This window comes from Halyomorpha halys, unplaced genomic scaffold, assembly GCF_000696795.3.
Source record: "Halyomorpha halys isolate HHAL.00 unplaced genomic scaffold, Hhal_1.1 Scaffold215.1, whole genome shotgun sequence".
Lineage (NCBI taxonomy): Eukaryota > Metazoa > Arthropoda > Insecta > Hemiptera > Pentatomidae > Halyomorpha > Halyomorpha halys.
In genome coordinates this window covers 212,662-227,128 of record NW_027107820.1, presented here as the reverse complement: position 1 = coordinate 227,128, position 14,467 = coordinate 212,662, and the positions used below count along the sequence as shown (strand labels likewise).

At 30.1% G+C, this 14,467-nt stretch overlaps 2 protein-coding genes across 8 annotated transcripts in view; one reads left to right on the top strand and one right to left on the bottom strand.

Moving 5' to 3' along the window:
* Positions 1 to 2,927, bottom strand: part of LOC106679721 (uncharacterized) — a 37,758-nt gene extending 34,831 nt beyond the window's left edge. For 4 of the 5 annotated variants that reach the window (XR_010843095.1, XM_067046146.1, XM_067046145.1 and 1 more), the window contains exons 1-5: positions 2,578 to 2,923; positions 2,472 to 2,501; positions 2,216 to 2,391; positions 1,950 to 2,144; positions 328 to 540 (exon numbers count right to left, since the gene is read on the bottom strand). Coding sequence is in view for 4 of the 5 variants with exons in the window: in XM_067046146.1 (XP_066902247.1) it covers positions 328 to 540; positions 1,950 to 2,144; positions 2,216 to 2,391; positions 2,472 to 2,501; positions 2,578 to 2,710 (747 nt within the window). In the remaining variant the exon portion in view is untranslated. Of the gene's footprint in view, positions 1 to 327; positions 541 to 1,949; positions 2,145 to 2,215; positions 2,392 to 2,471; positions 2,502 to 2,577 lie in introns of all 5 variants that reach the window. The other variant, XM_067046147.1, reaches the window with a different exon arrangement.
* A 3,073-nt stretch (positions 2,928 to 6,000) lies between these two features.
* Positions 6,001 to 14,467, top strand: part of LOC106679720 (ankyrin repeat domain-containing protein 13C) — a 28,591-nt gene continuing 20,124 nt past the window's right edge. For 2 of the 3 annotated variants that reach the window (XR_010843093.1, XR_001343018.3), the window contains exons 1-8: positions 6,002 to 6,367; positions 6,898 to 6,939; positions 7,013 to 7,117; positions 11,677 to 11,808; positions 11,886 to 12,097; positions 12,324 to 12,455; positions 13,367 to 13,531; positions 13,763 to 13,912. Coding sequence is in view for 1 of the 3 variants with exons in the window: in XM_014419032.2 (XP_014274518.1) it covers positions 6,256 to 6,367; positions 6,898 to 6,939; positions 7,013 to 7,117; positions 11,677 to 11,808; positions 11,886 to 12,097; positions 12,324 to 12,455; positions 13,367 to 13,531; positions 13,763 to 13,912 (1,050 nt within the window). In the remaining 2 variants the exon portion in view is untranslated. Of the gene's footprint in view, positions 6,368 to 6,897; positions 6,940 to 7,012; positions 7,118 to 11,676; positions 11,809 to 11,885; positions 12,098 to 12,323; positions 12,456 to 13,366; positions 13,532 to 13,762; positions 13,913 to 14,467 lie in introns of all 3 variants that reach the window. The other variant, XM_014419032.2, reaches the window with a different exon arrangement.

The following is a 14,467-nucleotide window of genomic DNA, read 5'->3' as shown; positions in this document are numbered from 1 at the left end:
ACTCATCAATTTAACTTTATTGCCCATTGTACTATATATTCAAATCTCTCTCTCTCTCTCTCTCTCTCTCTCTCTCTCTCTCTCTCTCTCTCTCTACTTCCTTGCTGAGGTGGGGGCTTGCTGACTGCACCTTAATTAAACTTTTTTTATTATTAAAAATATACATAAGTACATATTACAACATGGAGATAGCAAAATTATTACTTTTATAAAATTTTAATATTTAAATCAATCATCAAAACTAGGTAATAAGACAGGTATTTCAGAATCTATATAGTATTATAAAACTGAAATCTCCTCCATATCACAAGTAGTTAATCTACTTACTTGAATAGATAAACGCTGAAAAGGTAGATTTTTAAGCACTTCAAGTTCAGCGCCTTCAACATCAATACTTAAATAGTCTATGTGAGTCATGTTCAAAGCAAGTAGATATGTATACAAAGGGAAACACTGGACTTTAACAGTACTTTTATCACTTTGTTTTTCAGAAGCCACACCAACTAGTTTACCCATATTATTGTTTTGTTCAAATTCAGCCTAAAAAAAAAATTTACATAATTACAAAAAATAGAATACTCTCCAATAAATAAACTTTTATTACACTATAAAAACATAATTACACCCACTAAAAATTCAAATTCAGCCATTTAATCAACTAAAATGTTGGAACATGAATATCAAAAATACCATTTAGAATGGGAAAATATATCAATTTAATATGAAACAGTACATAATTAAACAACCAGTATCTACCAGCTAGAAAGAGGAACTTTAATTTAATATTTCCACAAATATAAATACTTCCGAGAATGGCTCTTAATAAGTTAAGATATATTTTAAGTTTTTCTCGAATTTGTAAAGAAATAATTTTACTTAACTCCTCAGTTTATAGTTCCATGGAAAATGACACAAAAATTCACAAGCAACTGATTGAAAATGGAGAGGTTAATAGGAAAAAACTAAACATATACAATGGAATCGTCAAGAAACAAATTCTAAAAACTGGTGGTGAGAAGAAACAAAATAAACAACTTTATAGGGATAAATATATTATTCATGGGCATAGAATTAGATTTCATAATGCAAATCAAATAAAATCAATGATAGTGATAACAATGTTAAAACATAGGTTTAAATAGGTTGTACAAAACATAATATTTTTAAAGTAAGACACACATACCAAAAAATTGTTTGGAAATAAACAGTAATAATTAATAAAACAAGAATAAACATACTGATTATTCAAGATACTAGTCTCAACATTATTATCAATATAGCCTTCAAATGCCGATCTCTTAACCCTTAATTCATGAATATCAACCCACAAACAAAAAAACAAACCTGGTGAGTTATCATAATTTTTTGGAAAGGAATAATCATTAGTTGATTAATATGCAATATACTATTAAATTATTGTTTGAAATTAGGTAATTAATTTTAAAACACCACTTCTCTTGGTTCTCAACCTCAACAATCTTTATTTTTACCAACGCATCAGCTCTGAGGCCAATAACAAAGGGACTTTAAAATATTAATCCTTTTTACTTTCCCAAATCAAAAATTTTTAAAGTAAAAACGATTATTTAAGGTCTCCTGATCCACCCCCTGAAGGTGATAACAGACTAAGGACCAAAGGATCAGAAAAAAATAAAGTTGAGATAAAGGATCAAAATAAGTTATATTTTTAAAGAAAAATTATTATTTGAAACTACTGTCGAGTAGCAACCAGCCTATAGATATAGCTATACTTGATATAAGTGCTGAAATATAAATTAAGATCAAATTGGAACTAAATACACCAGTGTTATCTTACAAATAAATAATCCAGGAGTTGTATCGATAAGGAAGGTTGATTTTTGGAGTGTTTTGAGAAGGAGAAGGTAACTGGTATATAATCAAATGTTTTACATATAAAACTAAAAAAAGAGTTAAGAAGAAATACTAACTATTTCAGGATAAGCTTTGACACTCAAGCATGTTGGAGATACCCATGCTCTCCGATTCTTGGTTAATAATTGAGCAAAATTAAGAGGGTCGGGTTCTATTAATAAACCAGTCCAATTAAAAAATCTTTCGAAGTACAATGTGTTTGAGCGCGTCTCTCCATCAAGGGCACCAACTTCCAGGAACACACCATTTTTCTAGAAATATAATTTATCATTATTATTACTACAGTAATATTTTTCCAAAATACATATGGAAACTAACTTACTTTGTCCTTTAGTATGCCTCTTATTTTGTCACTCTGACCCATGGATGGATCAGGCACATCTGATTTTTCTAGTTGATAGGGCTTGGGAGGAAATGGAGGAGGCATTAGGAACTTGGTATATAATTTCTGCACAAGCCTTGGGTCATCCATTTGTATGGAAGGACCATTTAAATGATCTAGCAAAAAAAAAATCATTATTGTTTTCAAACATTATGAAATTCATTAATTTTCGAACAAATTTATTATTAAATGTTACCTTCAGTATAGTTGTACCACTTGGATACATCTAAAAAATAAGTTATAAATATTACCAAGAGGTATAAGTAAATAAAACGTAATAATAAAATATCATAAGTAGACACCTGGTACATGTAAAAACGTTTTGTCGAATAATCCATTGGGATTGATATAAGAATTATTGACGTATATGTGTAAAAATAAAATTATGAATGCGAGAATAAGAAGAAGTTTCACTTTTCTGCTCCATTTAAACATTATTTAATATAAGACTTTATCACATGTCAACGAAAAATGACCCTTACGTTATTTAAATAACACAAAATTTTTCACTTTAAACGTCCAAAATTTAAAGAAAAACTTTTATTTACCATTAATTAAACCATTTACTTAAACCAAACAAAAAAAAACTTATGATAAGACTCTCCTAATGCCTCCTGAGTGGTACTGATAACAGTAAATGGATCTTTCACTAAGTAACAAGCCACGGCCAACTAAAGAGCTTAAGTATATATGTATATATAGTTGACCGTAAAAATTGATATATAGGAAGATGGTCAGGGTTGCGGTCACAAGTGAAACGAAAATAGTTTACAACTATTTTATTTTCCAACGTTTCGCCCCACTTTGCAGGGCTTCATCAGGGCTGTCCAAATGAATAAGATGACCAGCTAAGATGAATAGCTGTTCATCTTATTCATTTGGACAGCCCTGATGAAGCCCTGCAAAGTGGGGCGAAACGTTGGAAAATAAAATAGTTGTAAACTATTTTCGTTTCACTTGTGACCGCAACCCTGACCATCTTCCTATATATATATATAAAGAGCTTAAGATTTATTACTTTTATCATTTGACATAAGATAAACATTATTGCGGGTTTTATGAAAAAAAATTTGTTGTTATAATAAACGTTCACAGCTCATGCCCCAATGGCGGGAAATTCAAAACCTACTTTTACTATTATTAATATTTTAATTAGATAATATGTGGTGAAGATGGTCGGGGGGTAAAAAACTATTTATTTGTGCTATTGAGGATTGGCACAAATAAATAGTTGTTGGTTTATTTGCTGACCGCATACCCCGACCATCTTCTCCACATATTATTCTACGGGCAACTATCAACACATGATTTTAATTAGATAATAGTTGTCAACTTCTCCTCACTGGGCTTCTTCAAAAGTGATAAACGAATCCCGGAATGGATCCTTTTCAGTGGAGCTCGGGCCTAAACTAACTCTAGCTTTCTGCATATGTCTAATTCACAAAAAAATGCTTATTTTTTAATTAAAATTGTAAAATGTAGTGTGAGGAAACCATTGTCAAAAACCTGGTACGGAGCGCGAACCAAACAACTTTCACTAACCAGTGCTGCCGATTTGTTTGTATTTTTTATCTTAGCAGGTAATTGTCGGGGATCGGGGATTAAGGGTAAAATGGCTTTACGTTGTTGTATATATATGTTAAATGTGTCGACTAGAACATATTTTTTTGGAGAGAGGAGGGGGGGAGGTCCGGGATTGATTTAGTTTTGAGGTATGAATGAATATAATTTTTGGGCCTTTAGCGGGTTTGTTTGTGGATTCCTAGTCGGATTTTTAATTGTAGCCTGGATTTTTATAGGGGTGGAATCATATTTGCGTCTCGGGATTGATTATTTAACAACCGAGAGTTGATTTGTATTATTTTTTAACTTAATAAAAACCATATGTTCATTTAATCGATTTTTGGACCATATGTTGGTCGTTGATTTTTTCATTGAGTAGCGGTCCCACAAAATGAAAAACTTGACTCCCAACGATGGTGAGGCAGTATAGGACTCCAATGGGGGTCTTGGCCGAAAAAAAAGATGGATATGAAGAGAACAACAATCAATTTAAAAAAAATAAAAATGTTAAATTAGCAGCCAGTTAATCAAACTGCAGCTGCTCGCTTGTATTGCCCAAAGGGCAGGATAAGGCGAAATAAATAAATAAATGTGAGACTACTGCATTACTTCTAAAATTAACGATCACGCCAGACCCAGTGCGACATTACTGTTACGGCATTAAAACTGTCATTATTGTAACTATCAAATAGTTACACCATAGTAGTGGCTAGCACTTTGTCGCAATTACGGAAAGTACGATGGTTAATGCTAATGTTGATGTTAATGTTAATGTATGATGGTCAAGACATGTCTATGAGGTAGTTAAAGTGGCAGTTAATGGGACTGTTAGTGAATGGACATTACTTATACTATTAACAATCACACCAAACCCACTGCGACAGTACAATTATGACTGTAACAATGATACAGTTACAGTTATAACGATTCTCCAAAACGGGTGAAGTGACGGGTATTTCCAAGGTGCTGAGCGGGTATTTTTTGTTCGGGAGGGATCCGCAGCACTGTTTCATTATATATTCGGTTCTATAGTGTTTTTCCTGGTTTCTTCTCGGGAACCTCATCACTGATACCGTTACTTAAATTCGTTTGTCCTGCATCTAGGTCTGTCCAACTATAGAGTTCTTTAACCAATGTAATAACAATGACATTAATATTTCTATGTACTGCCGCAAACAGCATAAGTTGAAGAATACTATTTTAAATAGAAGGAGCTCTATCTTGTTGCTTATTTCCTTCATTTCTATGTTTGTCGAGGGTATTTGGAAATATACTCCAGTTAATTTTTTTTTTTTTAATTTTCCAGTCAAGTTCCTCCTGATTTAATTTTCCATCTATTTTTATTATTCTCCCTGTGTACTCACAGGCATCCACAAATTGATGTTAACGCGCCTTTTGTAACCAACCCTTCTGTCATAGATTTGCTTTTCTCAACACTTATAGTCATTCCACATTTTGGACCCAAAGCTAACTTTGTCATTGTTATTCTTAATACAATGATAATTCCATCTAGCATAAATGTCCTTAACGTTTATTTTGTTCCATTTAACTCTTCACGAAAAACCACGCCCAACTGACTATTCTGACTGTAGAATGAGGAAATGATTCAAGATTGGCAATGCCACAAAGACATTCTCCTTAATGCAAAAGGAAAGTCATAAAGCAGTCTTGTTCATTCAAAATTGAGTTGACGTTTGGGAATACTAAGGGATTATTAACTTATTTTATGAAAAATCTACACTTAAGTCGATGTTTTCCAAAGGTGCGATATGTACCTTTATTTGTCGGGATTTAGGGATTTTCTTTTACTAAATCTGTGACTTGCATTAGAACATCTATATTTTGAATACAATACATTTCACATGAATTGTTTAAATAATCATTAAATTGTAAACGAATCTGAAATCTTTTGGTTTTTAGATAATTTCTCTAATCAGAAGTGAATATGTTTTGAAAATATTAAGTTCTTTAACCAATGTAATAACAATGACATTAATATTTCTATGTACTGCCGCAAAATATTCCAACTATTTTATTCCTATTATTATTAAGTACATTGATTTATTTTGTATGTTTAGTCAGTCCGACTTCACAGTGGAGAAAGAACAAATTTCATTTATTATTTTAAATTTGAGTGTAGCTTTGTGTGTTTTACTTTTAGCATAATTTATTTTAAAGCCGTTTTATGTTTTTATAAAAAAATTTTAAGCTTAACTTTTTCGTAATATAGCGCCCAACTTGTTAAGGGTAATTATTGGAATTCATGATTCCCTTACAAACTGGGAAACCACCTCGGAACCCTCATCGATAAACAACTACCGTCATGATTGTTGTAGGGTTAAAATTAGGCCTAATTCTTAAATTGTGTTATTAAATTTTCCTTATAATTATATTTTTCTGTTAATAATTGGATTGCAATGTCTGTGGATCAAAATATTTATTCTCTGCATGAATGTGTTTTTCGGGGTGATGTGAGGAAGCTATCAGCTTTACTAAGGACCCAAGACGTTGAAAAGAAAGATAAACATGGTAAGAAGATTTAAGACAAGGATATTTTTTAGTTAAAGTGTATGAATTGTTGAAAATTTAGGGTTAGTACATTCTATAGTATGAATATCCATATACACACAGGAATAATTTATTTGATTTGTCAACCTCTGTTTTTATTTTCCTATTTGGCCCGCTGATTAGTTAAATTTGTATTTTATAGATTTCATCTTCATATCCCATTTTTGTACTTAACAAAACTTAGTTTACTTTTTTAAAAGTCAATGTATGTTTGTTGAAAGCTGTGCTTTACATTGTCTCTTTATTGTGATGTTTTAATCAGTTATTAATTTGTTTTGAACAAGTTTGTTATTTTAGACCAAATTTTTCTAAGTTGACAGAAATATACAATTACTTCTTTTTATACAAAATTTTCATTTCCTAAATTAAGTTTGAAGTTATGACCTCAACTCTTTTCATTACCATTTAACAAAAAATCTTATAATACCCTTATTTTAGTAAAGTTATTGATTTTTTACTTAATTGCTCTTCTATTTCTGTTTGAATCAAAGGAAACACAGCTCTTCATTTGGCTGTCATGCTGGGGCGCAAAGGTAAAATCTAATACTGATATAGTAAGTTATAAAATTTTGCCTTTTTATTTATACTTCTTTATTTTTTATCCAGAATGCGTTCAGTTGCTGCTTGCACATAATGCACCTGTTCGAATTAAAAACGTAGCTGGTTGGAGTCCTCTTGCTGAGGCAATAAGTTATGGTGATAGACAAACAAGTATGATTTTTAATTATTCTGTTTTATGTTATTGTTATTTCTGTGATGTTAGAAGGTAACTTGTTAAATTTAGGAAGTTCCAGAACTGCTGTATGTGTGTAATCTAATGCATTGGACTTCAGAATCCGTTATCAGACCATTGTAATAAAATTTGTCTGTATAACCTACCAGAGTCTTATGCCATTAGTAAACAAAAAATGTGTTAAAAACTTCCTGTTTTCTTGTTTTCATGCCTGTGTGCTCTGTTTTTTAATTTATTGAAAATCTTGAAACAACCCTATTACAAATTACTTTGGTTTATGTCTTAATGTTTGGTATTCCATATTAAAGAATTTGTTGGGATAAACTATTTTTTACTTGATTCTCGATGTAGCATTATAATTTTATAATTCTCAAATGAAAGCCTTCTTAAAATCAAGAAGAAAAGCAAAAATATGTGTTATAAGCAGCATTGGATACTGGAGACTAATCATTACATTAGTGAGGCCTAAATAAACGTTGAATAGTCTATTTTTTTAATAAGTGTTGCCAATTAGTTATCGGTATTTTTTGGAACCTATTACTTTCATCTAATTTGATACCGTTGTTAACCTGATTACTGCCATCAGTTGCTGGAGACCGATGCTGCCCAAGGATTTAAAACGTTTTTTTATACAGGAGCTAATGTGTTAAATATTTATTCCAATCACAGTATTTTAGGACTAGTTAACTTATTATGACCAATGAATACCATGAGAAATATCAGTTCAGTATCTATATCTACACATAGACAATTTAATGAGAATTACATGGAAGAAGAAGAAATTCACCAGTACATTTTAAAGTGAAAAGGTTGAATCAAGTTTAACTAATTATAATCTATATTGGAATATTTTATTAAAGCATAAAAGTATTTTATTACTTTATTTAGGTCAATATACAATAATTTAAAACTTCTGTCAAACTAATACCGAAAAGAAATTGACAATCCAACATGAAATAAACTCAGAAATTTTTTCATTAAAACCATGCAGTGACAATCTTTTAGCTCCCACCTCAATTTTTTTTAACCAATTGAATATGTTTCTCTGAAACCATCAGAACCAACCTCAACAACCTTTTCATTGGCTTCATTATATAACCTTATATAAGTCAAGCCATTGATAGAGGCAAGGAGAGAAAATATCATGTACTTGATTAATAAGTAGTGTAAACAAATATATTTCAATTCAGAGCTTGGAAGTGATGATCCTACCCTCTCTACCTTTAACAGGAATTGTATTGTGATTTTCTAGGATGTTAAATAACTGCCCTGTCAAATCGAGGTTTGAACCTTGAATATCCTGTGGTTATATGCGTCCTTGTACATCTTTTGACCCAGTACATTCTTATTCAGTGCGTGTAGATAATTTTTTGCTACTCTTGTATGTTTGCTGGTGAGAAGAACAGTATCAAATTGGCTCCAACAGGACGGTTATTGGGATATATGGAAACAATGGCTTATAGCAATGTGAGGTAAGGTGGCTTGCTCACGATAACATGTGCTCCTGCAAGCATTAAATGTTTTTAAGAAGACGCACTAGTCCAAGATTTCCATGATCTGCAGTGTTGATTAAAAAATATATCAAAAGTAAAAAGTACTGCATCACTTGATATTTTATTGAAAAAAGTCAGTTTGAAATGTTGAATGAAATATTTCAATTTGAAAGGATTACAAGCCTAAAATATAAAAGGCAAAAAAAGAATATAATTCTAATCTAAAATGGGAGCAAAGAGATTGTAATTTTAAACAGCAAGTAATGAGAGAACAAAAAATTAGTAGTCAAATTTTTATTTTCACAAGAACATTTTTTATAAATTAAATGTGAAAGGACCGCATTCTGTGACCTCAGATACCTCCAATTAGTCATTGAGCCATTAAACAATTTACATTTTTAGAGCTTCTTAAAGTATTTTGTACCACTCTTCTCTAAGAGCTATCTTGAGTTCTTGAAGAGTCCTTATAAGAACTTGTCAATTTCTCTAACATAATCTTGTCATATCCCTGCAGTGTTTAAGGTTGTCATCAAAGAGTCAGCAACCAAGCACCAGAGTAAGAGAGATAGCACGGCACTCTGTGAGCGGCCCCCTTTGGGTCTAATCCACAGTTCAGAATGCTATAGCTCTGATTTGACGATCCTTTGGTTCAGTATGGAAGTTATCCATCCGGATACGACAGGATTTATATTTCTATCCCTTAGCACATCATTAATAAAGCTATAGGGAGTTTTATCAAATGCACCTTCAATGTCAGCGAAGATGCCAATTGTAATCTCTTTTTGATCAAGCGATCTTTTAATCTTAGGGACCAAGTTGTATAGGGCTCCCTAGCAGGATTCCCCTGCTTGGTAGGCAAATTGTTTTTAATGTATAGCATTTGCTAACAATTCCTGTTCTCTTATATGTTTATCCACAATCTTTTCCAATGTCTTTAATAGAAAGGATGTGGGTCATATTGGTTGAATGATTTAGGATCTTCATAAGATCACTTCCCTGGTTTAGGTATATAGCACACCTTGGATGACCTCCACCTAATTGGGATGTATCCAAGTGCTATGCTACCTCTGAGGAGTTCAAGTATATGCACTCTGATCAATGGTAGGCCTTCTGCAGCAAGGCAGGAAAGATGCCATTAGTGGCAGGTGGTTTGAATGGTGATAGCAAGTTAATCATCCATTTGATTTTATCAATAGTAATGATACTATTGACCTCCCACTTACGCTAGCACTATGTTTAGGTTACAAATAAACAATTTTAATAACACATCAAATAATAAAACTAATTTTCTACAACTTCTCTCCTTCGTGAGGTATATTTAAAGTGAATATTGACTCATCTCTAAACCATACCCAGGATTAGTCTCCGTTTGGACATAAATATATATGGTTATAATACTATTATAGTAATATAAGATTTATTACAATTATAGTTATTAGACTCCTGCAAACACAATTTAAGTGTAATTTAAAATCTTTTACAGTTATGCATTAAAGGAGTTATTTCTGTATATGGCTGGAAGATTAATCACTTTAGGAGTGAGTCTGAAAAGTTACTACGTATAGTCTATTTGGTTGAGTCCATGATGGGTTAGTAATATAGAGAGACTACTGTAATATAGAGAGCCTGTACACTGAAAATTTAAGAAATTATTTAGAATTACTCAAAATAGATACATATAGTTAAATTTAAACAAAAATACGCTATTAATAAAAGAATCATAGTACTTGATGATGAAATATTTCAGTACTCCTTTTCCAGATGGCTGCTTCTAAATTGAATCACTTCTTGATTTATTTATTTTGTCTTTAAGAAACCATTTTCATTTCAAACTGGAAGCTTACATTATTGAATATCCTTATCAATTTTCTTAAGTATGGATTCTTTAGTGTTCTATGGATTTTTAGTTGGCACAACATGACACTGTTAACTTTTGTTTATATCAAATCTATTGATTAAAGCTACAAATTTGTGATGATAAATGAGCACTTCACAATAGTTTAAAAAATAAAATATATCACAAAAATAATTTCACATTGTAAAAAAAACAAAATATTTAAATTATGTTAAAATGGATAAATAAATTTTATTTACTTATACAATATATTCAAATTTAACTAATTAATACAATAATTCAAATATTTAAAGAAATTATCTATGAGTAGTAAATTATTATTATTATTATAAATTATTATACAAAACTTAGTTGTTATTCCTAAAAAATATTTATGATACAGTACAACAATTACACTATCCATTTCCCAGAATCTCCCACATTTAATTTTGATGAGGCTAATCTGAATGGAGGAACATTATTGGTCTTTTTACATTATACACTTGAAATGAACATCAAGATCCTGGGGATCATGCTTTAAAGCTGTATAAATTTATTTTGACTCATAGATTGACGCTAAACTGGAAACTTTTCTGTTCTGAGTAAAAATGTAAGAGGGAGGAAAATTGGAACTGAAATTGATTCAAAGATAATAAAATTAAAGAAGATATACAGTTATGTTTCAGTTCTTGGAAATAACATTAGAAAGGAAAGTATTTAAAGCCGATTCTAGTGAATTTTAGGGAAATAAGTTGCAAAGGACCAACAAGCCACAGTTGGGAATTAAATCTGATATTTTGTATATATATTTTTGTTCATGCCCATCCTTATTTAAGTTCTGATATAAATAAAACAAGAAATAACAAATGTGGAGTGAAATATTTAAATATATATAAATTAAGCGAAATATATAAATTAAAATTGGTTTTGAATTGACCTCAAATGTGCCAAAACATAAAAAATGAGTTGGGACTTGTTGATATCTTTGTGAGTAAAAAATATGTATCTACATAAGAATTTTAGGCCTACTAATCTGTTTTAAAGTTGTTAAGGACCTGGTTTATTTCTATATTAAATATTTGTCTCCACCTAAAAACATAAATCTTTAATAAGTATTTTACAAGAACTTAGTTAACTGTTTACAATTAGTTGATTATTTTCTTGTGACTTGATAGGATTTGAATCATATTTCTATACTTTTCTGTTACAGTTTCTTCTTTGGTAAGGAAATTGAAAGCTCAAAGCAGAGAACATATTGAAAAACGCCGTCCTAGTTTAATTAAAGCTCTTCATCAAATGGGGGATTTTTATATGGAATTAAAATGGGATTTCACTAGTTGGGGTAAACAATTTAAATATATTATAGTTGTTTTGTTATTTTTTATTGTCTAGTTTTAATCTTTGGATTATTTGTTTTAGTACCTCTTGTTTCTCGTATTCTACCATCAGACATTTGTAAAATACATAAAAAAGGATCATGCATTCGTTTAGATACTACCATTGTCGATTTTAATGATATGAGATGGGATCGAGGAGATGTAAGTTTTTTATTTTTAGGCCATGTTAGACCATCTGAAGCTCTTACAGTGTTGGACAATAAAGCATTTGTATATCAAAAAGTAAGACATGAGGTAAGTTTGCTCTTTGTTTTTATATTGTTTGTTTATTAAACATTGATCAATTTAATTAAGGTTTGTAAATTTTTCTTTCATGGAAAACTTATTTTTGAAGATTTATATTTTTCTAAAATTAGTCCAACAAATTAAAAAAAAATATTGAAGAATTGTGTTAGAAATTGGTGAGAACATTTTAAAGCTACCATACAACTAGAAACCTTTTATTATTATTTTTTGTTAGGAAACTGAAATGGAGATCGAAGATGAAGTGGATATTCTAATGAGTAGTGACATAGTTGCTGTTCAAATGTCAACCAAATCAATTACTTTTTCTAGGGCTCAATCAGGGTGGTTTTTTAGAGAAGATAGAAAAGTGAGTGCTATATTTTTTTTTAATATTATATTAGATTATTTTGGGGTGATTTGAGTATTCTAAGCTATTTCATCTTTCTTGGAAAACAGTTATCAATCTATGTAAAATATATGTTTAACTTTCTACCATTTTGAATACCCTTCCCACATGTAATAGCCAATTTATTCTATATTGGTTTAAATCTTAACATATTTAGGGCAAAATGTTAGCAAATAGTTGTTCACTATTTTTTGTTCTTTTTTTTTTTTTTTACTGCATTTTTACCGACCATCTCCTTCATATAAAACCAAAATAGTTTGCATAAGATGGCTAACTGTTTATTATGAATTAATCAAGGACATGATTCTCGCATATTGGTCTTGGCAACTTTGTTAACTTTGACCTAAACCTGTTAATCATATTAGAGAAACTTGAGGGTAAAGAAATTATATTTTACAAACAAACAGTATTTATAGAGTAAATAATAGGGAAAGAAATTGGATAGAAACATAGTATATTGTATTTTCAGCGATCAGAAGATTTGACCAAATATCTGAAAATTAAGTCCTATTTAGATTTGCTCAAAATAAATGGACAAAAATAATGATTTTTTGCCTCCAGTGGTAGTAATCACATCCATGATTTTAAAATCCTTCATTACGAACGGATGCTAATTTTTACTATATTAACATTTTATTGTGTTATAAATGTACTTAAGGAGTTTTAATATATTAGGAATGTTCTGCTCTGTTAGCAATACTTAATTTTGATTTTCTTTATTTTATTCTTCTTCATTTTTATTCCTTCTATAAGGTTTAGTGATTTTCTGATCATCTCTTGTATGAAGTACCATTTTAAAACACTATTAAGACATTTTTAATTATTTAAATATTTTTTATTTATTTGTTTAATATAAATTTTATGTTATTTAGGAAACTGTTGGAAATTTCCAAGCCGATGTTTATGATATTAATGGCATGATACTAGATTCTAGAAAAAGGCGTGAACATCTTTCTGAAGAGGATTTACAAAAAAATAAAGCAATAATGGAAAAACTCACTAAAGGAAATACTCAGGTTATTGACTGGAATGGAGAGGTAATTTTTTATTACTTCCATGGAAACAAATTTATTTTAACTTTAATCAGTTTTCTTAAGGCTTTATATTATTTCTAATTTTTATTTATTTCTAATTTATTTCTTTTACATCAAGAAAGTGCTTTATTTTCCACAGTATTATATTTATTTTATGACTAAACCTATTTCTTTCACTTATTATTTTTAATTAACAAAACTTTTTTAAAAGTATTTCTGTTAATAATATTTCAGTTGTTAAGAAGAAATTCACTTACACCTCCTCCTGACAGTGGTGTGAGTTGGGAACAGTATATATCAGCACCTCCTGGGGATCATCCGCCATTAGGGAGAAGATTGGTTAACAAAGAGACAAGCAGAGGTTTCAGAGCTACTGTTGCTATGGTGATCATATATATATTGTAATAATTTTAAAAAAATTAAAAAATAAAATAAAAAAAATCTTTTCTCGTTTTATAACTTTTTTTCAAATATAAAAAATAATTGGGTTCTAATTTAAGAACTAAAAAATAAAATAAAAAAAATCTTTTCTCGTTTTATAACTTTTTTTCAAATATAAAAAATAATTGGGTTCTAATTTAAGAACTTTAAAATCAATTAGATAATATAATTTTATTATACAAAAAGACTCTTAATTTTATTATATAAAAAGAGAGACTCTATATCTCAGGGCGGGTTACTAGCAATCAGAATACAAACACTTTTACTATTTACTTAATTAAATTAATATCTTTGTTACAATTGTAATTAAATTTAGTTATAACCAAACTAACCAAGTTCAGGTTCTTATTTTTGTTGATTCCTGGTATCTTCTTTGTTCTTAATCTTATTGTCCTGGCGTTCAATATGGCTTCCTCTTCTTGCTGGACAGAAATTCTCCTCGGCCTCACAGACCCGACTCTGTTCCCTCCAAAAACAAAACCTGCCTTGAGGTTACAT